The sequence below is a fragment of the Triplophysa dalaica genome, chromosome 9 (assembly GCF_015846415.1).
Source record: "Triplophysa dalaica isolate WHDGS20190420 chromosome 9, ASM1584641v1, whole genome shotgun sequence".
In the NCBI taxonomy this organism is placed as follows: Eukaryota; Metazoa; Chordata; class Actinopteri; order Cypriniformes; family Nemacheilidae; genus Triplophysa; species Triplophysa dalaica.
In genome coordinates this window covers 15,145,918-15,173,072 of record NC_079550.1, presented here as the reverse complement: position 1 = coordinate 15,173,072, position 27,155 = coordinate 15,145,918, and the positions used below count along the sequence as shown (strand labels likewise).

At 38.9% G+C, this 27,155-nt stretch overlaps 1 protein-coding gene across 3 annotated transcripts in view; it reads right to left on the bottom strand.

Annotated features, from left to right (window-relative positions):
* Nucleotides 1-25,714, bottom strand: part of myo1cb (myosin Ic, paralog b) — a 38,585-nt gene extending 12,871 nt beyond the window's left edge. The window contains exons 1-5 of one of the 3 annotated variants that reach the window (XM_056756583.1): nucleotides 25,599-25,714; nucleotides 25,300-25,495; nucleotides 2,054-2,209; nucleotides 1,850-1,965; nucleotides 18-216 (exon numbers count right to left, since the gene is read on the bottom strand). In XM_056756583.1, the coding sequence (XP_056612561.1) occupies nucleotides 18-216; nucleotides 1,850-1,965; nucleotides 2,054-2,209; nucleotides 25,300-25,392 (564 nt within the window). In that variant the 5' untranslated portion in view covers nucleotides 25,393-25,495; nucleotides 25,599-25,714. Of the gene's footprint in view, nucleotides 1-17; nucleotides 217-1,849; nucleotides 1,966-2,053; nucleotides 2,210-9,087; nucleotides 9,268-22,962; nucleotides 23,286-25,299; nucleotides 25,496-25,598 lie in introns of those variants that run through there. The other 2 variants (XM_056756585.1, XM_056756584.1) reach the window with 2 other exon arrangements.
* Nucleotides 25,715-27,155: the final 1,441 nt, after the last annotated feature.

Here is a 27,155-nt window from a genome sequence, read left to right as displayed (position 1 = left end):
TCATGTGTAATGTTTACCTCCAGCACAGGGTTGGACTGTAGCAGGCGGTCTTTAACGGTTTGCACGTGCTCGTTGGCGGGACAGGTGACGGCATAGTACTGCAGGACCTTTTTGGAGGCTTCTGTCTTGCCGGCTCCGCTCTCACCTGAGATCAGGATGCACTGGTCTCGTCTCTCCGTCCGCATGGAGCGGTAGGCATTATCGCCCACAGCGTAACTGTATGGAGAATAAGTCAATGTTTACCAAATAACTACATGACTAAGAGTAACCCAATATTTTCACAGCTGAAATATTAATAGCATATTGTCATTTAACATTTCAATGAATTCATTGTTAATAAGGTAAATATTGAGTAATTAGAATATTTCAAATGATAAATAATTAACTAATAAACATGTGCAGTAAAACGTCTGAATGCTCTAATGTTGGCAAAAAGTTATTTCGAGTGTTTTTTCTGATGTCTTGTTCGTTTCTAGTAAAACTGATCGGAAAAAAAATGTTTAAGAAAGGACAAACAAACAATAACAGTACCAAGGAGCTACAAACCGCGGCAGCTGTCCGCAACGCTATCTTGACTTTAAGTCAAATTAATAATGAATATTAGAAATACAGGAACCAAATGAACATATTCTTTAATATTATTCAAAAAACTATTCATAAAAAATTCATTAAGAAATTGTAAATCTAAATATTACTTATAATTAAGGGTATTCATTTCTTTGTTCTGATAAACACACAAGATATGTGGAAGAATGCTTATAACCGGAAAGATTTGGACTCCCATAGTAGGAAAAATTACTTTATCATTTTTATTGCGCTGTTGAACACGAAAGAAGATATTTCTAAGAATGTAGAAAAGCAAACCGTTCTGGGGAACATTTGACTACCATTGTATTTTTCATTGTATAATTTCAATGGGAGGAAAATCTGGCTGGTTATAATCATTCTTCCAAATATCTTTCTCTGTGTTCATCACAACAAAGAAATGTATATAGATGTGTAACAACTTGAAGGCGAGTAAATGATGACAGAATTGTCATTTTTTGGTGAAGTATCCCTTTAATTCCTTTCTTTGTTTTGATTTAATGCTAAATTCAGTTTATTATTATTATTATTCATTATTAATTGGGCTACACACAAAAGATTCAAATAAACAGTGAATGTTGGCAATTCCATAACAAAAATGTCCTTGTGAATCTTTTCAAAATAGTTATTTGAAATTCAGATTCATTAAAAATTTTGCCCAAAATACTGTGATAATATTTTGCACTATTGTATCATAACCACAGTATTATGTAGTGTATCGAATCGTGAGTGTATTGCTTCTCTCCTATTAATATCATCTTTGTTTTATTTTGAAAAGATACAAAAATTGTTTCTTATAAAAATATTCCTGGCAAATTGAAAATAACCCATTGCTTCTGCAGAGCTTAAATGGCTTTTAAGAAACAACACTGTTGCATAATTGGTGGAAAAGACCAGCGCGAAAATGTCTTTCATTAGAGTAAAGCAGGACGACACCAGAGAGGGTCTGTGTTATTTCAGCCGATATGACAGCTGAAATAACCCCCCATCACATCCAGTCTTCTGTCAGTGTGAGAGGAGCCATCACCTCGACCCTTCTTAATATCTTAACTGACAACTGAGAAGTATACACTTTACATTTAACTTCCTCACACAAACTAGTAGTAAAGTTCGCTCTCCTGGTTAAAAAAAGAACGTATATGTTGTACATAAAGAGTAATTTGTTGCATTTTAAGGGTTTTATGTGTTTGAGGCCAAAGTATTTAATAACATAAATCAACGTTTCAGACATTGTGGTGCAGAATTGTGGGCAATGATAACTTACATGTGAGGTGAGACTTCATAGAAATTGACGCCCCTGTATCGTTCCATGTGCTGCTTAGTGTAGATCTCCAGGTCCTTGTAGGGGTTCACGGACACCAGCACTGAACCAATGTACGTCTGTGTGTGAAAACACATGAGAACATCAACACCCAGATGACAAATGAACAATAACACACCCTGATCTCAGTGAATCAACAATTCTCACATAAATGAGGTTCTCCTTGAAGCGCTTGCGAAGATTCTCGATGAACGCCACCTCGCTGGTGTGGTTCTCCAGCAGGACAAAGTCCTGCACGCCCACCCGGTCCCTGGCAGTCAGGGCGCTCTCCATTGTCACCCGAATTCCGTCACTGCCCACAGCCTAACAGAGCAAGAAAGAGAGAAATTTGACATTTAAAAAAAAAAATCACACCTATACCCTCTAGAGGCAGAGCAATGTAAAGTGATGTAAACACACACAGAATATAAGGGCCCTCAGAGGACCCCGAGGGAAAAAAAACCTCTCAAAAACACTGCCCCTCCCATTTCATATCACACACAAGAGTTCAGCTCATTCTAAACCCTGTTAATGTTTGTTCTGGATGGTTTGCTCAGTTGAATTTTGAAGCACACTGATAAAATATTTCTCACATATTAAGTCACACATGTTAGGGAAAGGATAACATCTTAAAGCTGCAGAACATTTTTGATATTTCACATCTTACCCCCGGCTTTCAAACCAACCCTAACAGTGCTGAATGCATAAAACACAACAACATTAACTATTTATGCGTCAACTAAAAAAGTCCAAAACACTACACAAAGTACAAAAAAGAACAGATGTATGGTGCCATTTTTGTAGAATCATGAATGGTATTACCATGTTTTTGCTCATTGCAAAGGTAAAACCATTTTTTGCACATATCATTTACGCATTTGGGAGACGCTTTTATCCAAAAGCGACTTACATTGCATTATCCTAAACATTTGTTTCTGACTACGTGCAATCCCCTGGGATCGAACCCAAGAACTTGGCAATGCAAGGTAAACTGTATAACTTGACCATGTGTTGTACATTACCACTGTCACCAGCTAAAGTGGTGTGCGCAAGTTAAACCCATTCATACTCACATCCTTCACCGGCTCATTGTCCTTAAAAATTATCCCCCGCTCCAAAATGGAGGCCTGGGTTTTTCTCATTAGATCCCCGAGGTTAGAAAAATCCATGTTTCCAAAACTACCTCAGCCACTGGTACCTATCCACAGATGCTTGGGCATAAACAAGCAGGGCACAAAAACATCAAAGGTGTATCTGTAATCCCGATCATAGAGGACTATGGGTACCGCTTCCTTGCTTCGGCAGAAATATCTAGATACGCACACACACACTCATTGCCACACAAACAAACTTGGATGAACAAATGCGTGATTATGCATTGAAATACACACAGACACATTGTGTGAATGCACCAGCTGCCACGGCTGTTGTTTTGCTATTGACACAGCAGCGCCCGTCCCCTGGAGGGAAAGAGAGGGATAGATACAGCACACCTGAGCAACTACTTTAATTAAAGTGATGTACGGCAAACCTAAAAAGGCCAGCGGCTGATACCGTACGACAGAACCGAGAGAGGGGACTATGGCGGGAGACAGGAGCAAGCAGATAAAATACAACTGGTGAGAGGGACCAAGTGTAGTGCCAGGATGTGACTTCACTACAGGACCATCAGCCTGCTGACCAGTACAACAGAGCTTCAATGACAACTCAAAAGAAAAACACATAAAATCCGTTTTTTACAAATCGGATCTTAACTAGATTTAAATGCATTATATATGTATGTTTTCAACCAAAATGAAACCACTATTCAAATGTTTTTGTGTCATTTGATGTCACATATTTGACTTCATTTACAAGTAAAAAAACTGACTAAAAACAGACTTTATTAACAAAAGTATACTCTGTTACTTTATTGCTAAACAGTGTTTACAATATTTCATTTTAGGGGTCAAGCGATTATCGAACTGGCTGATAATCAACGCCGATATCAAGCATTTTTCTGATTATCGACATCTGTCATTTTAAAAGCCAATTTGACGATAAATTAATTTAATTTTGAAATGCGCCATTTGGCTCTGATGCAGCCAAGGATTTAGTGAGTCTTTTGCCTAGAGTAATGTTCACCATAGTGTTACTATAGTAAACGTGTAGTAACCATTGTTGATGAGGTTTTTGTTATTGTTAATTTTGAACATATTTGTTTTTTTACACCTAACTAATATATCTGTTCAAAATATCGGCAATCGGTCTACTTGACCTGAAATAATCGATATCGGCCCTGAAAAAAGACCTATCGGTCGACCTCTATTTAGTTTCTCTTTCTGTATGACAGCAGTTTAAAGTTATAGCTGCACTCAGCTACATCATGTCTATCCATGCCTAAACATTCCTCTTCAACAAAACTTGACTTAAACAGCTTCAAACAAACTTAATAAATCGATACTAAAAAGTTCTCCTCATTGATTAAAAGTGACTGAGTAAATGTTTTTGATTAAAATTACTGAGTGGCGCTGTAATCCGTCATAGGAGAACTGGCCCTCCTGGCTGAGTCTGGGTTCTTCCAAGGGTTTTCTCCATTTATTCATCATTGAAGTTTTGGTTCGCTGCTGGCTTGCTCACCGGAAGACTGCTGTTATTAGGTTAGCTAAGGGTTCTCTGAATTCCATTAACATTGAATGCTCTTACTTATTCTAAAATGCCATTTACTGTAAAAAGCACTAAATAAATTATAAATAAAATTGAATTGAAATGAATTAAAAGCAAATAAAACTAGCGTGCAGTGCACTGACTCACTTACAATACACTTGTCATATTTCATAATCAACAGCAATAACACAGAACCCACAGTAAACACTGATGATGGAGACATATTCAAAACTAAACCGACAGTTCAGATAGACCGTGACATCATTTGCTGCCTAACTCAACCATAGAGTTTGTCCAACGATTTGAAAGATCATTTTCATTGGGACCACAAAATATGAGACAAGACTTACATAATACATATTTGTTTTTCATTTGTTTGCCTACCTGCCCATTTACACATAAATAAGGATGTTCTGTCATGTCCGTCAATTACATGTGATGTTTTTTGCAACCACAATGACTGCCGGCTTACATAATCTGAGGTTTGCTAATAAACAGACATTATGTGTAAACTGTGACAGGAGACGTAATCAAAACTAAAACTCACGAACATGGGCGCAAATACATGCAATGTTTTGTCAGGTGGATGACCGTCATCTAGGTAAACAACACTGAAATGACTAATATCTCACAGAGCCCAGATTTTGTCCTTGACAAATTAAACATGATGTGTGTACTATGACTCATATCTGTGTGGTTGTTTACAAACATTATCTGGACATTACATAGATGTACAACTCATATATTGGCCCAAAAGCCATTAAAACGTAGACATTTAAAATAATAAATATGTTGTGACCGAAAAGGAGTCCCTTCCCCTTCTTAACTTTCAGCCTCGGTTACAGCATTGTTCTTCTGGGGGCTTTATGGATTTTTCCTTCCTGCACCCACCCTGGTCCTCTTCCCCATACATGCTGGTCTATGAGGCAAAACTACACGCCTTTGCCATGTGCTCACATTTTCCAAATCCAGCTTTGGGAAAAAAGCACAGAAAGGCTCTGAGAGAGGTCCGCAGGCAGGTTGTTTTTGTGAAACCCATTAGAACGAAGGAGGTCTTTGCTTGTACAGGCCGAAAGAACCGAGAGGAATTTAACCATAATTGCTTTCTGCTTGCCCTTCCAACATCCCACCTATTAATTGTAACGAAAAATCTGTGTCAGGAGGATCTGCAGAGTCAAGCCCCTCAGTCAGCACTTCTCAGATTGCAAAAAGACATTAGCGGTCGTCGGAAACGGATGAACAGACACCAAAGCTAAGCTACAATTACAAAGATTTCTACTTTCTACAAAAAGGAGAATGAAACACAGAATGAAGTCTCAAGCGTTTGATTTCTCGAAGTCTTTCTGTATCAAGGACAGCTAACAGGTCCCGATTTAAATGGAGGTCATTGCTAGATATTTATTAACCTAAAGAAGTCACGCTGTAAACTTGTTCAAGTAATTCAGTCCTTTTTGTAAATAGTTGTTTTTTTAACAACAATAATGTGAACTAAAACACTGTTATAGCACTGAGAAATCTGAATCATTTTGGTGAATCGCTTCGTTTGTGTGGTTCATAAACACAAATGATTCAATGATCAAATAAACACATTCACTCATGTTTTAGACCCTGAACAGAGCTGAAGGATGAATGACTCGCGAGAAGAAAATGTATCATGGATTTTTCCATATTTAATGAAGATAAAGGCCACATTCCTAGATATCTAGAGCAAAGTTATGAGCACCCCCGTTCACGGCAAGAATGGGGAGAATGGTGGAAAAGAAAAACAAATCTTGTTTGCTTATGATTTTAAGCTATTAAGGTTACCAACAATTTCCATCCTGATTCAATCATTTGGCTCGCTCGATACCTCAGCAGGAAAGAACAAGGGGTGGAGACACACGCCGCTGTGGAGAGCCACAGCTAGATTTATACATCTTTTAATATAGCAATTTTTCCAAGGTCAAAGTTGTTTTAGAATACATAATGAAGAAATAATCAACATAATACTGCAATAATGCATTAAACAACATTATACACCGATGACGAGTGTAAAGCAGGCCTCAGGGTTTCTCAGTTCTGTTTACTCCTTTTTTCACACGAAGTGTAAAAAGGTCAGACGCCTGCTGTTGAGATTTCTGCAGATGGTCAGGAAAGCAAACAAATACCAAAGTGTCACCAAAGTTTTTTTTATTTTAAGAAATCATCATTTCCCCTGTTTTGCTTGTCGTGTATTCTGCAGTCATATATTTACATAGTTACATTTACGCACTTGGCAGACGCTTTTATCCAAAGTGACTTACATCACATTATATTATTATTTGTTTCCAAGTATGTGAAATCCATGGGATCGAACCCATGACCTTGGCGTGGCTAGCGCCATGCTTTAACCACTGAGTCACAGGATAGCCAATTCCAAATATTATGACAGATGTTTTACCACGGTCCAGTTTGTTTGCAAAATGTTACCAGCAACAGTGATAACAAGTCAATTAATTTTAGCTCAATACGTCTGGGTGCAAAGTTCATGATGCCACCATGAGCAAAGAAAGTACATTTCGTATTGCATATTTCCAAGGGGTCATGCAAATTTAAGAAGAACAGAAATGTAAACTTACAGACTTCCTCAATATACACTACAAAGCAAAGACACTGGCACCGCCTTTACTAAACACCTCCCATATCATAACATCCTTTATTAAACCACCGTCGTCAATAAATCTTCAAATAAGATATCCGTAGTGCTCCTTTAATTGCAACTCGGGCGGTTAGAAATGCCATGGGCGGCGTTGCAATTTACATGAAACTGCTGACTCGCTGGCTGCCCTTTTGTTAAAGGGGCCGTGTAAGTTTGGAAAGTCAGCTGGTGGGTGTCAGACAGCGGTGGACAGTTGACAGACAGGTGTGACTGGCTTTAAAGATAAACTCTAAACAGGCGAAAAGTGTTACAAAACATGTTCTAATCCATCCACAAGATAAACTCTCAAAACACACCTCACACCACTGCCTTTTGACTTGGAAAGTGACAGACTGTCCTTCAGTCGGGCCTGCCAGACAATGCATGGCATTCATGTCCAGAGGATGTTTGAAGGGCACGAGAAATGGCGACTTACAAACTGCTTACTCAACCTTAAAAATGTTCACACTTTTTTACGGTTTTGCACAATTTAAAATAGTAATACAAAATGGAATTATTTGCTGACGAATGAAATACTAAACAAACCAAAACTATCTTCAACCTTCTTCAAAATAGCTAATATTTGCCTATATTTCTTCTCAGCACACTCAGCATTCTCAGTCTTCCTTATCTCAGTGCTCGAAACACATCACATCTCTCCTCAGCAGTCAAGAGCAACATGTCACAATGTTAGCTTCATTTTCTGTGCCTGAGATCTTCCTGTAAGGAATGTGGCCCTAAAGCAATCCACTGAATCTCGGGTGAAACTGTCCGAAGAACACAAAGACATGCGGCAATCTCTCTTCAACAGATACCAGAACTCTGATGCAAGACATTCATCAAACCTCTAATGTTATTCGCACACATTCAAATGTTTTTCAAAGCTGATGTGAAACTCAGACACGACTAACGTGTTGCTGACCGTAGGGTGTATCCGTACTAATGCAATAGAATGCTGACTCGTGGAGTATCACAACAGGACATCACAGAGTGGGTGACAGGCCTGAGAAAACCCCAGAATTCAATGCATGTATGCTAGCTGAGGTCTCAGTCTTGTTTGCTTGTTTTGAGTCACTGTGGCTATCAGCAGAAGGTCGATGATGACACAGACAGGAAGAAATGTAGCGGGGTGGAATGGCCCGATGACAGGCAGCATTTTCATTATCTATCCTGCTCTCCTTCAAGCTAGGAATTCAACAGAATCTGCTGGTTCTAGGCCAGAGATTTCATTACTGTGATCGTCAGAGACTATGGAGTAAACACAGACACTGATAGTCAATATGTCCAACATAAAAGAGAATCTCCAGATAAGTTTTGATCATGATGATCAACACTGTAGATGTAAATTTATAATTGGATACTTGGGTGATGACAACAGAATGGAAACAAATATACAATTTCTGTCATGATTTTTTTACTCTCGTGCCATTGAAAAACTATGACTCATTCTTCTGCACAACATTAAAGAAGAGATTTAAAAAAATGTCTCAAATAGTGTCCATACAATGGAAGTCAGTGGGGTACAACATTCTTCAAAATATTTTCTTTTGTGTTACATCGAAGAACGAAAGTCACGCAGGTGTGGAATGACATAAGGCAGAGTAAACAATGACAGAATTTATATGTTTGCTTTAAATTATATAATAGTGCCCGACTCTACCAACAGCCTAGTCATTCAGCAATGTCTGACAATTTTTAAAATCCATTTCGGTCTACTGCTAACTTTACATTCCACATGCTGTTTATCTGAAATGAAAACTCTAAACACAAAATAAATCAAACAATAAGACTTTTCTAAACTTTGCCTAGAAGCACATATTTTAGTGTCAATAAGCCCCACACTGACACAGCAGAATGTTCCAGCTGTTTTTGTTTAGCAGAAAGCATGCTGTGTTCTTACCAGGCCTCGATACTTCATCGTCCTTGTTGCTTCAGTGATATGAATTATTTGTACTTCCAACGCAACAGCCCTTGTTAGAGAAAGTGTTCGGAGTTTGTTATTTTAACTTCTTTGATTCCATGTGCGGGAGCTCCTCAGCTGCCATTTCTTCAACTTTAACTTTTCTCTTCCCTGCTTCTCTCCCTCCTTTCCCCCACACTACCCCCTCACTGCCTACAGAGGCACGAGTCAGTCCTTCTGAAAAATGACACACTCCCCCTCTCTACCTCCCTTAAGCTCATTCGTTCAGTTTTTCTGCAATAGGGTTTAAGGTAAAATCCCCCCTGTACCAGCAATATAAACAGGATCGAAAGCCCTGTAGAAATGTGCACAACTAGCGTTTGGTGTTGAAAGAAATTCGACCATTGATGATGCATTTTTTGCTCTTATTTTCTTAGCCCACCCAGTCTTGCCCCCTCCCTCCCTAGTGCATGCTGAAGCGGATTTGAGGCAGATTTCAGATAGGGAACAGTAAGGAAAGCAAGACTGATGTGCACAGACTCGAGTCAAAAAACAGGCCAAGCGTACCTGCAGGTTATATGTAATGGCGGCTTTAAGTTTACAGCTTGATTTCATAGCAACATCATTTAAAAAGCGCAGCCTAGGCAACAGTGATTTATATCTAGGCATCTATATGATAAACAGATTGAATAGAATGATAAGAAACAGATAAGATAAAGATCGAAACTGCTAAGATAAGTGTGGTGGGCCTTACAAAAGATCTTTGCAAACCATCCACAGAACAATAATTTGTCTTCTGCACTATTAAAATGAAGTCTTCCGATTTAAGTATCGATATCATTCAAAAACAATAAAAATGACTCTTTCTTCTGTGGAACACAAAAGATGATATTTTGAGAAATGTCTTCATGGTTTTGCAAGTCAGTGAGTTGTTTGGTAAAAGCCCTTTTGTCATTTCATTTCAAATCTGTATGGCTTTCTTTCTTCAGCAAGACACAGAAGAAGATATTTTGAAGAATGTTGATAACCGAACAACAGCGGGATGCATTTGCTTCTATTGTATGGTCACAAAACCAGTGCAAGGGAATGGGTGCAGTCGCTGTTCGGTTAAAGACATTCTTCAAAATATCTTCTTCTGTGTCCTGTGGAAGACAGAAAATCATACAGGTTTGAAATGACATGAAAGAAAGTACTTAATACAATTTTCATTTTGGGGTGAACAATTCCTTTAAATGAAGTTAGACGAGACGCACCCCATATTCTCTTCTTCACCAAGTAACACAAGACATGTTTCCAGATAAATCTATGGTCATTACTACTCCGTACACTGAGCTGCACCCCCTACTGGACTCCAAATGACTCAACATTAAGTGCATTTCACATCCCTGATCATTAAGACAAGATACAAGTTCTTCCAGTTCTGAATGCTAACAAGTTCTCCCTCCTTTGGTCCGTCCTATCAATCTTTCACTCTCTCTCTCCCTCTCTCTCTCTCTCTCTCCCTCACCCTCTCACACATATGCCAACATAATGGAGACCCCGCCTGCTGGAATCCGAGTAATATTTTCCAGACGGCGTGAGCTGCCCTCTGCTTCTGGGAACATTAACATTATAGAACCAGAGCGCAGGGGAACAGGATGAGGAACAGCTACGTCGCAATTACCCATTTGCTTTACAAATTTACAGTGATATTTGCTTTATGAATATATGATGAGCGGCTGCCGTCAGTGGATTACAATGGTCATCCTTGAAACAGGATAAACAAACAAAGGTTATCATATAATCCTATTGTTTGATCTCCCGTGTAGCTTTGATTATGTCATTCAACCATAGCCTTTGATCTGTTATAATAAAACGTGTTAATGTTCCACTTTGCTGTAGTTAAAAAATAACTCCTGATAGAGAAAAAGAGAATTTTACTGAAACTCAATTTTTTTTTTAAATCTCTAAATAATCGCAAATAATCTCAAAACAACCGAAGCTTGCTTTATGGTAGTTTATTATGCTTTTTTGGTAGTTTTTCGAACCTTGCAGTCCCCGATCACTATATGCTTTTGTTTTGTTGAAAGGCATGGAATTTTGGAAAAGCGAGTGATTGCAGAATGGTTATTTTTGGGTGATCGTTTCTTTAAGAGATGGTGTCATCAACATCACATCCAGTGAATCACCCCTTGAACCTGTTGTTAAGTAAAGTTTTCCAGCAATCAGCTCGCGTGTGCCAGACTCTCTGGACTGAAAGACACCCGCGGGTCAATCCGAGACTGCTGGGACACATCCTCACATGGTCTTCTGGCAGAGAAACAAACACTCTGAAGTTTTGTTTGTTATGTGAAGGGCTCCATTCCTTAGAATAGTCAAATGATATCCGTGGGAAAGCACTAATGGAAACTCTGGCTCTTTTCCCTCCACGCTTGTTGTGTTCTCACCCCAGTAATACAAACCACATTGGCCACTCTTGGGTCGCATCTCATGGTTTTTCTTTCTTTCATTCGAATTTGTATATTACATTTACATGTATTCGTTTGGTAGATACTTTAAGATTTATACAATGAATTCAAGCTACAATTTCTCGTCAGTTTATGTGTCCCTGGGGTTTGATGTTTTGAACCCATGACCTTTGAGCTGCAAACAAAATGCTTTACCAGGTAAGCCACAAAACTACTAAAGGTTTGTGCTTGAAGGCTTGACATTAGTTGAAAAGCATCTATTATGGGTAGCATATAAAATCAGTACTAAAAACAGAAAAAAATGGGACATTCACTAGCAACTAGACTGTCTAGCAAGTTAGCAATCAATAAAATCTTAGGATTGCACGTAGAAGCCATAAGCAAGCTTTTTAAACATATAAGCATAAATGCTAAAAAAAACATTCACAATAGCTTAGTATCTCTAACATGCCAGCAATCGCAGCGGGGTCATTAAAATCTCTCTTCAAACTTTGAACAAAAGTACTCAAACTATACTTTAAACCTCGAAAATATTGAATACAGCAATGAATTTGTGAAGCCAAGTTCTTGATGAACTTTATTTTAGATAATTAAAAAATATTCAAATTCGGTATGTAATTTATGCGCACGCTTCTCGGCTCAAGCTCAATGGTTGAATTTATGTTCATTTTATGTTGAATTTTACCTCTGACTCTCTATAGGCATCAATTTCTTTGTCCCCGACCACAATCATTTCATCTGTCCACATGAGTGTATTTGAAAATGGACTGTCATCAATAATATGCAATGATAGTGTGTGTGTGAGAGGCATTTTAATTCAAATATTGTGTGGTGACACATGAAAATGTTTGGTTGTATTTCTCAATACCCCAGTCCTCCTCCTTTCTTCTATCGCTGCCCCTCCCATCTTCTCTCCGCCCACTTTGCCACGAGCCTATTTATACTCTCAAACCAGAACAGGTCTATTTGTAGAAACTGTCGTGCCGTGAACACATTCACACTGAGAGATGCAAGATCAATTTCAGTAAACTCCCAAACGTGAAACTAAAACCACTGTTACAACCACGGGCCGTCAGATCCACCGCATTGTTGAAAGTATACTTCACCTAAAAAGGAAAGCTGTTTTTAACGTACCCGACAATCATTCCAAACTTGTTTCACTTTCTTTTTGCTGCAAAACTTTGTAAAATAACATTTTCTATGAAATAAAAACAAAGTGGACTGTTGCCTACAAGACTTAGTGAAAAATGTACTTGAGTCTGCAAGTTGAACTAATAATTCAGAAAAGTTTGTCAACTGCATCAATTTATTAAAACATATATTTATTTAAAAGATTATTAAAAGAACAATGTTTATGAATTGTTCAATGTTACTTCTCTCTATCATTAACATGCCAAAGAGAAAGCTATCGTACGCCTTTAGACAGCTTGAATACAGCACTATATCAACAGCAATATAGTTTATGGCCTAGTTTTTAACGCTTTTATGGTGGTTGGTTTCCCATCCCATTTTAATAAAATCCTCCTTTTGTGTTTCATGAAAGAAAGTAAGTCATACCGGTTTGGTATGAAATAATGATAAGTAAATAATTTTGCTTTAAGAAGAAATTAATTATGAAACTGATGTTTGAACTTCGTAACCCCACTAAGTTTGGTTCTGAGCTCATGACAAACTTCCTCTCCGTTTAGGCTGACCCCTAACTCAGCACTACATACAGCAGAAAATGAATAAACACTTTAAACATACAAAAAGGTCACTACCCTTTAATCCCGTTTTTCTTTCCCTTACTCTCTTTGTTCATGACTTTTTAAGACGGTCCCTGAGAATGTGGTTACAGAGCAAACACAACACAATGATAATAAATCCTTCATTGTGTACTAATGTGTCGCGGCCTTGAGCAATGGGAGTGGTGAGAAATGCATGATATGGGAAGAACAGCTCAAAGCATCATGGGAAAGGAGGGGGACATAGGTGAACTGCTAAGGTGAGAGAAAGAACTAAAAATGTATAGGCTAAGACTTGCAGAGGGAATTTGAGAGGTATGAAGAAGATAACAAGGGGCTGGATGTAAGACGTGATGAATATGATTTTTTCTTGGGGGGGGAGAGGGTTTTGTGACGTTAGAACAGAAAAATGAAATACTTGTGGGTGTTTAACAGCCGACACAGTACTAGGTACAGCGACAGAGAGGGGAAACCCACTGCATTTTCAACACTATGTAGTTATCAGAGCATCTTACTCAAATGTTGTGACATAACTATACATGGTCACTGTGGTAACGTGCAGTTCAGGAAGTTGTATGTTGACTGACAAAAAAAGAGAGTTTGAGCTCTTACGTTGACTCTTCATCTCGGGGCTTTCTGAGTCATACAGCAACTTGTCAAGATTGTGTTAGTGCCTGCCTGGCTTGCTTCCACTGAGCAGGACTTGTTGTGCTAGGCTCTGATATCTATTAAATGTGGATAAAAAAAGACACTTATGACTCCATAAGATAAATAAGATATTTTGAGAAATGTCTAAGTGGTTTTGTCAATACAATGGAAGTCAAATTATATTTTGTGTTCTGCAAAAGAAAGTTATATAGGTTCGCAGTGTCACGAGGGTGAGTTTGTATCCAGAATTTATGGATTTGGTGTTTGTCGACGATGCACACAAGCATGTTTTCCACATACTCAATTTCACTATTTTTCCACACAGGCAGACGCTGGCATTTCCTTAAGGGCTAATGCCCCGTAACAAAGCCGCAATGCTGTTCGAGGGTAGAAATCTTTATTTTAAGAACATCAATGATGTTTCACTTTTCACGCCACACATGTCTCTGGGTGGAGCAACACATTTGTGACCCTGGACAACAAAACCAGTCTTAAGTTGCACATAAAAAACATATTTTTAATAATCCCCAAAAATTCAAGGTATGGGTAAAAATTACAGATTTTTCTTTTATGCAAAAGATCATTAGGATATTAAGTAAAGATCATGTTCCATGAGGATATTCTATACATTTCTTACTGTAAATGTATAAAAAACTTTTGGGAGTGTATGGCCTCTACGGTCCCTCAGATTAACAACTTCTAAGACGATTTTCTCAATATTAGCTTTTATTGCATCCTCAGATTCCAGCTTGATAAAACAGTTGATGTTCCGCCAGATAGTGTCCTACCCTAACAAACCATATATCAATAGAAACCTAATTTTGTCAGCTTTCAGATGATGTACAAATCTCAATTTCGAAAAATTTACCCATAAAACTGGTTTGTCGTCCAGGGTCACATTGGTGTATGCACACACATGGAGCCACGCCCACTTCTGCACCAACAAACAAGTCAATTGGGAGGGGTAAAAAAAGACAAATATTACCTCATCAAAGCACCCATTTTTCTCATCCCTGACAAAAACAAAGTTAAACGTGTAATGTTCAGGGGACAAGACTGTACTTGTACAGGAACTCCAACCATCCTACTCATCCAGCGGTCCTGTACCCACCCCCCAACCGGTGCTCCTTTTTCCAGGGCCGGTCTGGGTATACAGCACAACGCCACTGCCTAAAGCCAGCTGGAACTCCCATTGCTTTCATATACTCGCAGATGGGTAGGCAATGTTGTGGCCATGTCTCCTCCTCCCAGAGCTTAGAATACCCACAATGCCTTATAAGGGCAGGTTATGCTTCTCAGCTGGGACAAGGGGTTCCCACAAGAGTTCCCGTGTCTATCCAATGCTGAGCAGATGGAGGCTGGAACACAGATGACACAGCCACTTCCTCCTTCCCTCATTCTATCTCTGGCCTCTAACAAGCTGTGTTTATAACGTTGGGCACCCACAAGCTAACAAAAGCTGCAGTGGGGCATTTAATGGATAGTATTGCATAGGCTGTGTCTGAGGGCGTGGACAGAGCTGGATCACTTGAAACACAGCATAAGTCATAAAAAACTATACCAGACTCTCCTAAAGTGTATTGATTAACGGATATCTAACACAGAGTGCATTGCAGCAAACGTTTCAATTCTTAAAGGAAAACTCAAACCAAAAATGAAAATTCTTTCATCATTTACCTACTCTCACCTCAAGTTGTTCCAAACCTGTGAAAATGTCTTTAGTCTGTTGAACACAAAATGAGATATTTTTAAGAATTTAGGAAAGCAAACAGTTCTAGGGCACCTTTGACTGGCCTTTTTCCTACTATGCTAGTCGTCAATGATGTACCTGAAATATCAGTGGCATTTTTTCCAAATATCTTTCTTTGTATTCAACAGAATAAAAGTTGGAACAACTTGGAGGGAGTAATTTATGACAGAAATAAAACATTTTCATTTTTGGAAGGAGTTTCCCTTAAGGTTGCACATTTGGACATCAATTTAAAACATACATATTTTGCATCCTTGGCGTATCCTCCCTATTAAAATCAACTGATCCAAAGAGCAGCATAAACTAGCCTTGAGTATTTGTTTATGAAACCCAATTGCCTCAGAGCAGTGACAGAAACTGTAGCTAAGATCTCTTCCTCCACTGAAAAGCCAAGGCTGTCGAGCTATCAGTGGTCATTTTGACATGATGAAATTTCATTTTCAACGCCACATCCACTGGAAATAGGATGCATAACAATCCTTGGAGTTGCTGCCAGAATATGGCACGATAGACCTTCCCATTTGTTGTTTTTTCGATTCGGGAGCCTGTGATCACCAACAATTTGTGCTTTCTCAAAACGCAAAAAATACAGATTTCAATGGCCAACGGCCCACATTTGTCCTTCTTACCCAAGACGTTCACATTAAATTGAACAGTCCAATGTTTTCAACAACCACTGAATATGGTTGAGAGAGCTAAAATCCACTGCTGGATGAATCACAAAGATACAGAGGCAGGTCATCATGGCTGCTGATAGAGGAAACTAGGTCACCTGGCATTAAAGCAAGTATGACGTACATCAATTTACAAAGCAGGCTTGTCCTGTAGCTGGGATCATCTGAACGTTAAGTATTAATCTTCAAAATCTTAAACAGGGAACTAGTGATATACACAATATTTGTGTATGTTTATACTTATTCGTAACTGTGATGTGTTGACATTTTACTCACTTACGTCTCTTTTACCTGCACTGAATTTCTGTTCTTTGGTTATATATTCTTAGCTCATTCTAGGTATTTAATTCAAACAGCAATATCTGTTTGTTGGCTATAAGGTGCAGTGCATACGTTCTCACACACTCGAATACATTCCTAGTATAAAAATACTGATATAGTAACACCATGTAAAATATCACAAACTGCTTTTTTCCTCCATCCCAACTTGAAACCTGACCTTTCATCAGAACACGAGCCACGGGATGAAGCAAACATTTAGGAATCCCATTGTGAAAATCTTTCCCTATGGGGAAAACACTGAAGTATTTATTTCAACATCCCATTCCAACATCTCAGCTATGACTGGCCCCGAGATGACACCATCGGGGCGGCTCAAATATAAGTCATGGGGTGAGGTTGACATAATGTATCACTGTGGACGCCAATACCACACACAGATCATTCAATGGCAGACCATGTGGCATGACACACAGCTGGTGAACAGACGCTCAGTTGGTGCAACCGGCGGCAACCATGACAATGTCAAGCACTGGGTCTAGAGAGTTACCACACCCATTCATTCCACACGTAACAGCCATAATAATAAGATACCAGTAGTTCCATTAGGGAAGGGCAACAAGACAACCACCCTTAAAACAGCAATAAAGCTGATGCAGGAGGATTCATAGTCACACTCATACGGATGACTCAATTAGCCATGGTGAATTGCGGTAGAATATATGAGCTCATCTCTTTGACTAGAAACTATTGCAGAAAATCAAGTGTAGTTGCATTATAAAAAATTAATGGAGATTATGTCTCACATAGTAAATCACTTGTTTTTCTCAAGGAGTCACTTCACAACTTGATGCACTTCTGGGAAATGAGGTCCAGCAGTAGGTATGTCAAACCTGATGAAACATGCCAGGAGGGCTTATCTCAACAATGATATCATGATCGCATTCCTAAACACGCTTTCGCTTTTTCACGAGGGACGACCAAGACATACTATGGTCCCCCTTTGAAGTACAGAGACAGACATGTGTCATGGACAGCCTATGTTTACAACACTAACAATATCCGCCGTCATATCTGTTTAAGAATAAAATATGCAGCTGAATCAAGGAAATGTGCATACTGATATCTTTTTTGGATCTTTTCCTAAAGGTTCCTGATAGAAGTGAAATGATCTCTGAAGTAGATCTAAGCTTTTAGTATTGGAGACTGTGGTCACAATATTACATAATCACACAGAGTCATGCATTACACTTGTCTGTCTCAATAAGGCCGAGGTCAAGAGATAAACTAGAAAGAGAGAGAGAGCGATGCACGCTTTAATAATGCAGCAAACATGTCGGCAGTATGTTGAGCCTTTTTACGTGTCTGAGAAAGACACAGCATGGAACTTGCAACGCTGTAGAAAATTTCTGATTGAAAGCGTCTTTATCGGTCAGTAACTTGTGTACTTCAGACTGGAGAAGGCAGTCAGACAGTAGCCACGATGCTCGCGAGTCCTTTGACATCATACAGTGTGCACAGTTTCCTGTACTCAACAACTTGTCAAAGTATTTTTAATTTGTGCATCCCGGCCACTAGTAGATCTTCTGAGAGAAAACACCTTTTGTGGGCAGAGTTTGGTGACGTGAACTGAAATGGTTGTCAGTCACAATTGCTTGCATGGATGTTTTTTTCTTTAAATCACTTTGCAGTGCATCCTATATTAACTCAACAGTTTTCGTTTATTCATATTATTAGCTTATAATGTTGAATGACACTTTTTAATTAAGTGTTTGTGTTTGTACATTACAGTACATTCTTTCAGCAGTCCGTTATAGGCCTCATATAGGCTATTCAAGAAGGGAGAGGGCTCCGTTTTTTTTATTTAGCCTACTTGTTTTGACCAATTTTATTTTGTTATATTGTAATATATTGAATAGCAAGACAAAATTTAAAAAGCAAATTTTGACCATTCAGTTTACGCAATAGTGAAAGATTGGCTAAATAAAAAACGTTCGGTCTTCGGCCAAGTGTTTCATTTTCATTCGGCTTCGCCCTAGAATTTTCATTTTGATGCATCCCTATCTAAAAACAAATCGGCCACCAAGTAACAGGCCTCAACAGGAATGGTACCATCATCAGGACTTTCTTCCCATACCAATGCAAACAATGCATCAACTTTATGCCTCATCCCTTAACATTGAGGCAATAAACACTAGTCAACAGGCCTGGCTCCATATGAATATTATCTTATACCCTCCCTGTTTCATATCTGTGGCGTGGGTGCAAGGACACACCTGGCTTGGATTGCAGGACTTATCTACATGCCGGAGAGTCTTGTTAAAGATTAACCCACACCCTCCAGATCCCAATATTCCGATTGTGAGAAGAACCAGTATCAGCTCATAAAGGTTTCACTTCAAAGGTCTTTGATATAGACCACTGCTGAACTCAGTCTTGATTTATCTAAACACATCACGTGTACCTGTGAAGGATGGTACCATGAGCATCCAAGTACAGATGTGCAGCATAGGTACAGGGTTACATCAAGAACACATGTTTGTCTTACTGTACAAGCTGACATATTCAAGTCGTTACATGTACATCTAGTTAAAGTGAAGCCACTATCAGATGTGCCAGTCACGCCAGGAAGCCCAAACACAAAGCGCAAACATTAAGTTTAATCAGGCGAACAAGAATGAATAAACTGACGTGAAATTCCACGGTGCTACGAGCAAAAAGATGTAATTTCATCGGTGTGCTTTTTTCCACGGAAAACCTCTGGAAAAAGGAATGTAACCTCAGCCGCCAGTTTTAATCCCACGACTGCAGCCCCAGCGTCGACCCGTGTCAATAAGGGCACAGTTTAAGCCTGTGTCAAAGGATCTCAGATGGCTTACAGAACATCTAACACCATCAGGTTAATCAGTAGTTATGGAAGTATTTGTGTGTGTGTGTCTCTGAGCAGGGCAAAGCTCCTATTACAACTTGTCAGCAAAAAACAAGAGAGCAGGAAAAATCTCAAATGATGGTAACTTTGAAAATCTAATAACGTGTTTGACAGAGTCTCTTCCTCTAAACAAAAGTTTGTTCACTTATTTTACTGAATTTACGATGAAAGCAAAAATGTCTGTTTCCTTCGTGATAACACTTGTATCAATGTACTAATGGCTACAATGAATAAGCATCGTGGCAGCACTTTGAATAACCTGAAGTACTATGTAAATATCAAAATTCCAAGGTACATCAATGTTTTATCATATGCTATTAGCGTCATATTATTAGTAAGGGAAACTGTAGAGCTGCAGATATAAGTCCTCACTCTTGCAGTTTTTTCCTGATATGGAGCAGAAAGGAGTCTAGGGCAGGGCCCTCGATGGGAAAATTTAAGTGGAAAAGCCACAGCTAAATTAAGAAAAGTGCAGTTCCTACAATGAGCTCATGACTCACCACAGGGTAGAAAGACATTTACATACACAAGTCCACATTCTCAGGGTTTCTTTGTGTCCCCCCATCCTCCCGTTCACAAAGTAAAACAAGAGCAAAGATGTGCTTTGCTGTTCATACTGTAAGCAAATATCATGGTTAACAGCACTCATAAACTGCATGGATCTACTTTGTTCCTCTGTATGCAAACATTCAACACCACAGAATTACGTGGTGCTTTAATATATTTGTTGAGACTTAATGTTTAATCTCAACATCAAATTGTGTCACTCAATTTACAAGTAAGGCAATGTTTTTGCCATATTTAACATAAAAAACATTGCAGAACATACAAAAATTGATAAAAAAATTTAATTGACAATGTAAAAAAACTTCACTCTGTATGCCAGGTGAATAAAAAAAAAACAAATTTGAAGCAACCAATCTTATCTACAACAAATGCACAATTCTATCAGTCAAGTCTAAGTGAGTGTAAAGAGATCGCGGTTGGTTAGCCCTGAGAACTTCCTGTTCCGAGTCTCACAAACACAGGTGTATCCCCTTTTGAGATCTCTACGGGACACGATGACAGCTGTCTGGTTGACAGACCAGCACTAAGGGAAGGGCTGGTGCACACAAACGCACAAATGTTACAGCCACAAATGTCACCAGCCCTCCCACCCTGAACCAAATGTTCGGCGGTAATCTCATTTCTCATCCTCGCAACCATAAACACATGAAGAACACGGATTGATTGGACGATAATGAAACCGACTAAACAAGAAGTGGCTGCAGTCGGTACGACGCCAAGTACGTCTCCTTGCTGGATGGAAATCTACCCATGCACGCTTACTGTACATGGCTGACACATAAAACTGAGCAGAAAGTTGGGACGGCTGGAAAATGAATTAAAGGGGAGCTGCAACGATGTGTCATGCATTCTGACTTCTTTACAATGTTAAACGTGCTGTCTTCTCATGCTTAACCTACGTAGTCAACTTGTCAAAAAACAAGTTGGGCTTATTACGTAGTATTTATGTGCTCCATAAACCCCCTCAGCGATCGTACAGTTTTCGGAAAGTTTTTTTCGAACATATAACTGTTTTGTAACAATTTTTCTTAGTCCCTTATTGGACAATTCTCCCAGAAAAGCATGCGGCACGCCCACACAGCAGCATGGAGAGCAGGAGAAAGAGCATGCGCAGACGTCACTTTCACTTATGTGCAGGAGAGAGAGCATATGTTCGCGATGTTCAGGTGTTTGTTTGTTCACTGAATTTAGGTGTTGAAAGTTATATAAACTGTGGATATAACGCTGGATTTGGAGATTGTTTGAAACTGATATATGGAGTGGTCCCTCTTGAAATATACTGTTTATGAAGCTGTACCCCAAAGTATTTCCCTTTAACCCTGTATCAGTTCCTAGCCTTATGCCGCGTTCAGACTACAGTTTGAGCATGCAAAATTTGTTTGGACGGAGCTGCGAAAATGGCCGGAATAATTCCTCCATCTTTTACATTTCTGTACCGAGAGGTCACGCTGAACGTTCACCAAATTTGAACTTTGCAACACTGCGAAATGCAAAATATCTTCATACGGGCATGCGTTTCCGGTCTGTCCCATTCGCCTGCGTGTGAATGGAAGTCAATGGAGTGAAAAGTCAAGTGTGACCGCTGCATTATTCTATGTACTTAAAGGGACAGTTCACCCAAAAATGAATTCGGTCATCATTTCCTAACTTTCTTGTCATTTCAAACCTGTATGACTTTCTTTCTCCTGTCGACACAAAAGACGGAAGGTGTTTTGAAGAATTGGTATCCGAATAATGGTAGTACCCATTGACTTGTACTGGTTTTGTATCCATCCAATAGAAGTGAATGGGTGCCGCTGTTGTTCAGTTTCACTATTTTTGTGTTCTGCAGAAGAAAGTCATACAGGTTTGAATCGACACAAGGGTGAGTAAATGATACAAACAATACAACTTTAAAAACACTCACTAGTCTTCGTGAACTCCTGACCGCAAACCCATACGTTTATATTAAGCACATTGTTTTCCTATAGTTCTTGAAAGTGTAAAACACAAGCCACTCAAAGCTTGACTGTTTATAGTAATAACTCCACCAGGAGATCCGCCTTCAATAGAAGCCTACTCAACTGGAAGCCAAAGTGTTGTCAATTACTGTTCTTACACCACAACCCAGCATTACACTTAAATAAATGAGCAGACTCCTCTTGGCGGCATTCCATATAATTTCACAATCATATCTTCATTGTTTTGGAACACATGAGACATAACATGTCTCACAAGGATCTTTAAGGACACAAGTCAAAGACCTTAAGATGTCACCAGTTCAGCTCAACCACACACCGTGTGCTTTAACATGCACCCAACGCATTTTCTGAATTGCACAAGACAGCATACACCCAGTGGAATCTCAAAACTGATAGAATCGAGGGAGGTTAGTATGGAATGACAGCTGGTCTCCTTCAACTCCCCCTGCCACTCTCTTTGGGTGAACTGGAAAAAATGTGGTCTGAAGTCACTCAGATGACTTCCAAACAAATGGAGCTCGTTAATATGAGGGTTTGTTTATATAGCCACCATTCATTTGAATTAAGAGCTGAAGCTGTCACGTTAGTTATACCATTGAATGAAAAGGATTGAGGTTCTCGTGTTAAGAACTTTAGGTTTGGTTCTAACGCTAGCGAATGTAACGTAACATTAAATTGTGCATTTTACCCTAGAAATTGTGTTTGGATAGGGATCTCACAGGGCTTTGAGACTAAATCCACACAACCCTCAAAACTATTTTGTAACACGTACAGAGAGTCAGCACGCTGACAGTTAACAACACACGTGTGAATTCTGAGGTCATACGTCATAAAGGGTAAACTGACATGTGCTTTTATTCTAAAACGGAATGAATGACGCGGCGTCAAACACTTACCTTGATTTAAAAAAGCGACTGGAAATCCCGCAATACGTCCACACGCAGATTCTTACTGTAATATTGAATTCATTGCAGGGAAAAGCAATTTAAAGAAACTTTCCGTCGTTGAGCTGTAATCTGGACCTTTCTCTCGTTTCTGAAACTCATCGGCCAGAACACAACGCTGAAGTCTCGGCGTCCAATCGCTCACTCATCTAATTCTACGCGGAAAGAATCGACCTTAAATGATCATCTATGCCGGTATTGCTCTAGTGTATGGTCATATATGCCATGATACACTGAGTAATAGGTTGAGGCAAATGTTAGAAATATTCCCTCCCTCCCTCCGTCTCTCTCGCTCACTCACTCACTCACTCACTCACTCGAGAGAGATTGTACCAGGAAGTTCCCGACCGATCCCACGACTAATAAAATAAAATGTGTGTCTTGAAGTTTCTCTTTACGCATTGAAAATGTGACGATGTGTGAACATTTTGGGGAAATGAAGTAGTCATTTAAAAAGGTAAAAATATTTACTAGTGTATTTTGTAAAATAATTATTTGCGTGGCTGTCCTATTTTACAAGGGCTTAGAAAAAACGATATTGCTGTTGCGAGTATGTATGTTTATATAACTTTGTGTCATCTTTAACTAAGGTACAAAGCCATGCCATTGGATTTTGAAATAGTTACCCTATATTAAAATCCAAATGCATGGTATTGTATGCGTAACATAGGTACGCAGGGGTTACCTCGCCCTCTACAGACAGTAGTCGGGTACTGCACTTCTGCCTTATCCGATAATAGCAGCAGCGTAAATGAATGTACATTAGTGCATTGACATGGAAATGCTTGAGTCATTTCTAAATCTATTTTAGGTCTACTACTGATTTTAACTTGAACCTTCTGCCATTTTTCAACCATTCGTTTCCCACTGGAGAGATAGGAAATGTATATTATGTCACAGGCTGTCAATTGATTGTGAAGTAAAGCATGGGGTTACTGCAAATTATTCTTAACGACTCAGTTTTCACAATACACAAATATTATGTAAAATATATCATGTGAGGGTAGCCTTGTCTAAACTAAATCTATGTGAAGGTGGCCTGGTGTGTGTGGTAGCCGGACGGGGGGGGGGGGGGGGGGGGCTGGTGGTTGGTGGGTGATCGATTCTTCTCTCGTGATTAGAAACTCTGGACAAGCGTAAAGCACAATCACATTTTTGCCGACCAGCTGAACAGGGAGGAAAGGTTGTATCCTGTTGACAGGGCAAAGTAGGACAGACTGCATTAAGGGTGTGTCTATGTCTCCTGTCACTGGTTGGGTGGAAATTGGCATTACAGCTATTGTTCCTGTCTTTATCAGTGATTTAGGAATAGTACGGCGCTTTTCTCTTTTATTCCCTCATCTAGGCTATTCCCTAAAACCCACAAACACTCGCTAAGGGTGATGTGACCTTGGCAGAAAGTCAGGAAAACTATGCCGTTCCGGAATGTTGGTGTCATTTCCTCATCCAAGTAACATTCCATTCAATCCAACATGAAATGGAGAGTAAACTCAAGTAGTTCTCAAGCAGACAGTTAAACTGTTGGTTTAATTGACATGACCCGTGAAATGTAAAGTTTAAACAGCAAACAAATCATGGAGAACTGCTTTTGAATTAAATAAGAACACAGCACAAAGCATAGTTGACTTAAAGGGGTGTGACACTGGAAGACAGCCAACCTTTACCTTTATTCCAACCAGACATGGATGGGTTATAATTTACAATAAAGTTCTTCAAGTTAACATAAATTGTCGCATTTAATTATGATGTAAAAATGAATACTACTTTTTTACATATAACGTTCTAAAGTCTTATTATTCTTATTATGAAGAATAAATCAATAATAAATTGTTATTGTTATATATGTAAATATAACATTTAGAATTTGGTATATGGATATCATTCCCTCTGATTGTTTTCTGGTTTTCATTATTCCCCAGCACATAATGGTAGTTTGATATTCCTCCAACAGGTTATTTTACTGTAAACACCCTGGATTCTCAATATACTCTGCTTTGCAACTGTCGTTTTTATTATAAACAAGGATGTGTTGACAGTCAATATGTCGCTTACAACACGATACATTCTAATGAACCTTAAAGGACATGCAAACCTTCTGCATGTTTAAGCACAAAATAAGTTAACAGCTATCCCAATTAGCAATCGAAAATGAAGTACATTTACATTAACATTTATTGACGCTTTTATCCAAAGAGACTTACAAATTGGAGAGCATAAAAACATTTTATCAACACCCTAACACTACAGTTAGTTTACAAAAAATAGACTAAAAACAGAGTATGTTCTTACTTTGGTGCAGCTTTGACAGTAAACCTCTCCATTTTTCCCGGGAGGAAATATGATTTCCCCAGTAGGTATCAGCTGGATCTTCAGCTCCATCATGTTGCCTGTGTGTCCCAGTGTCTCTTTGAGTTCTGCGAGTGTCTTTTCTTACTCGCAGTGACTGTTGTTGAGGGAAGTCTCAACCCTCACTGGTGCTTCTGCTCTGTGGGATGCATGAGAAAGAATTCATGAGCATCCATGAAACAGGATTAATTAACAACAAAATTTAAATTGTGATATCAAAAGGAAGATTGTTGTGGAATTACCTGTTGCAGGAGCAAGAGCAAATTCAAGTTGTTATGTAAGGGACGTAGAGGTTTCTTTCCACAGCCAGACTTGTGTTATAATTGATGTTCCCTGTCGCTTGGCTGCTCTAAGCACTGAGAGTTTGCCGTCAGGGTTTCCTCTATGGTTCAGCATCCTGTCTTCGACATTCCCAGGATAAAAGCCGGAGGAGCCCACTTCATTTATCCTGCGCACACTAGATGCCGACACATGTTTTTGATATATGTTGTAATACTATTAAAAAAACTGTGAAGTTTCTTTGAATTTTGATGATGCCAATGTGTGTGAACCCTTTGACCTTAACACATCCTTAAGGCCACGTACAATAGGCACACCATTAGTAAGGTTAAGTACAGATAGACTCCTTCTTAAGAGTGAATAAATGGGAAAATATTAACATTAATAAAATATTGATATAAATATTAAACTCTATATAGAGGATAAGCTCAAGACATTTGGGGATTGTTTTACGTTTTATGCACATTTACTTTACCCGTGCTATTCATTTGAATATACGATTGCCAGAAATATGATTGTCAATGCTAAATGTGCCTGTAAAATAAAGCTTGCTGAAGAGGAAATGACACAGACACATATCCTCTGACCTGTGGCATTAGCTGAGACATTCATGATTTCTGGGCATCAACAGGATAAAGTGGCCTTGGCATCCCATTGCACAACATGGTCTAAATTTGGCTTAAGCAGCATATCGCATCCTTTACTGAGAACCTCAAAATTGATCCATGAAGATTTTATCTGATGACAGACTGTAAAACTGTGATGAATGGAGTAACAGTATCCTGTTTGTAAGAGAGGCAATTCATGGAATGTGGAGGCATGGGTGTGTGGTAGGATACTGGGTGAAAAACAGAACAAACGTGATATGATAAATCATTGGCTTTTTAGACCCAGTAAACTACCAAAATAGCAAGAGGCCCTTTAGAATAGCTGTCTTACACATATCTCAAATGGAAGCGACTGAAAAAGAGGAAGCATCAGATATTCAGAGACATCCTTCCTCTGTGTCTGTATTCCGTATAACTGTGTCCTTAACAACTTCTATTGTTGCTTTAATTATGATACTATCCTACCAAACAGATCTCAACCCCTATTGACTCCCTATTGAGTATTTTTTCCCTACTATGGCAGTAAATGGGGGATGAGATCTGTTAGGTTACTGACATTCTTCCAAATATCGCCCTTTGTGTTCAAAAGAACAAAGAAATGTGTACAGATTTGGAACAACCTGAGTGTGAGTAAAAGATAATGGCAGAATTTTTGGTTGAATTATCCCTTTAACATTGATAACTTGTTCTCTTGTCCACAGCACCACCTGCTGGCCGGGATATTTTGTTTAGTGTGTAATTTGTACAAGTACTCAATATTATTAATAACAATAAAAACAAAAAATGTTATGTATTATAATTTTCCTTTTAAAATCTCAGTTTCAAATTAAAACAGGACTGTTTTGATTTCTTCGACCATAAGCAACTTTTACATCAGCTCTTAATATGTTTGCCAATAAATAATTGTTTAAT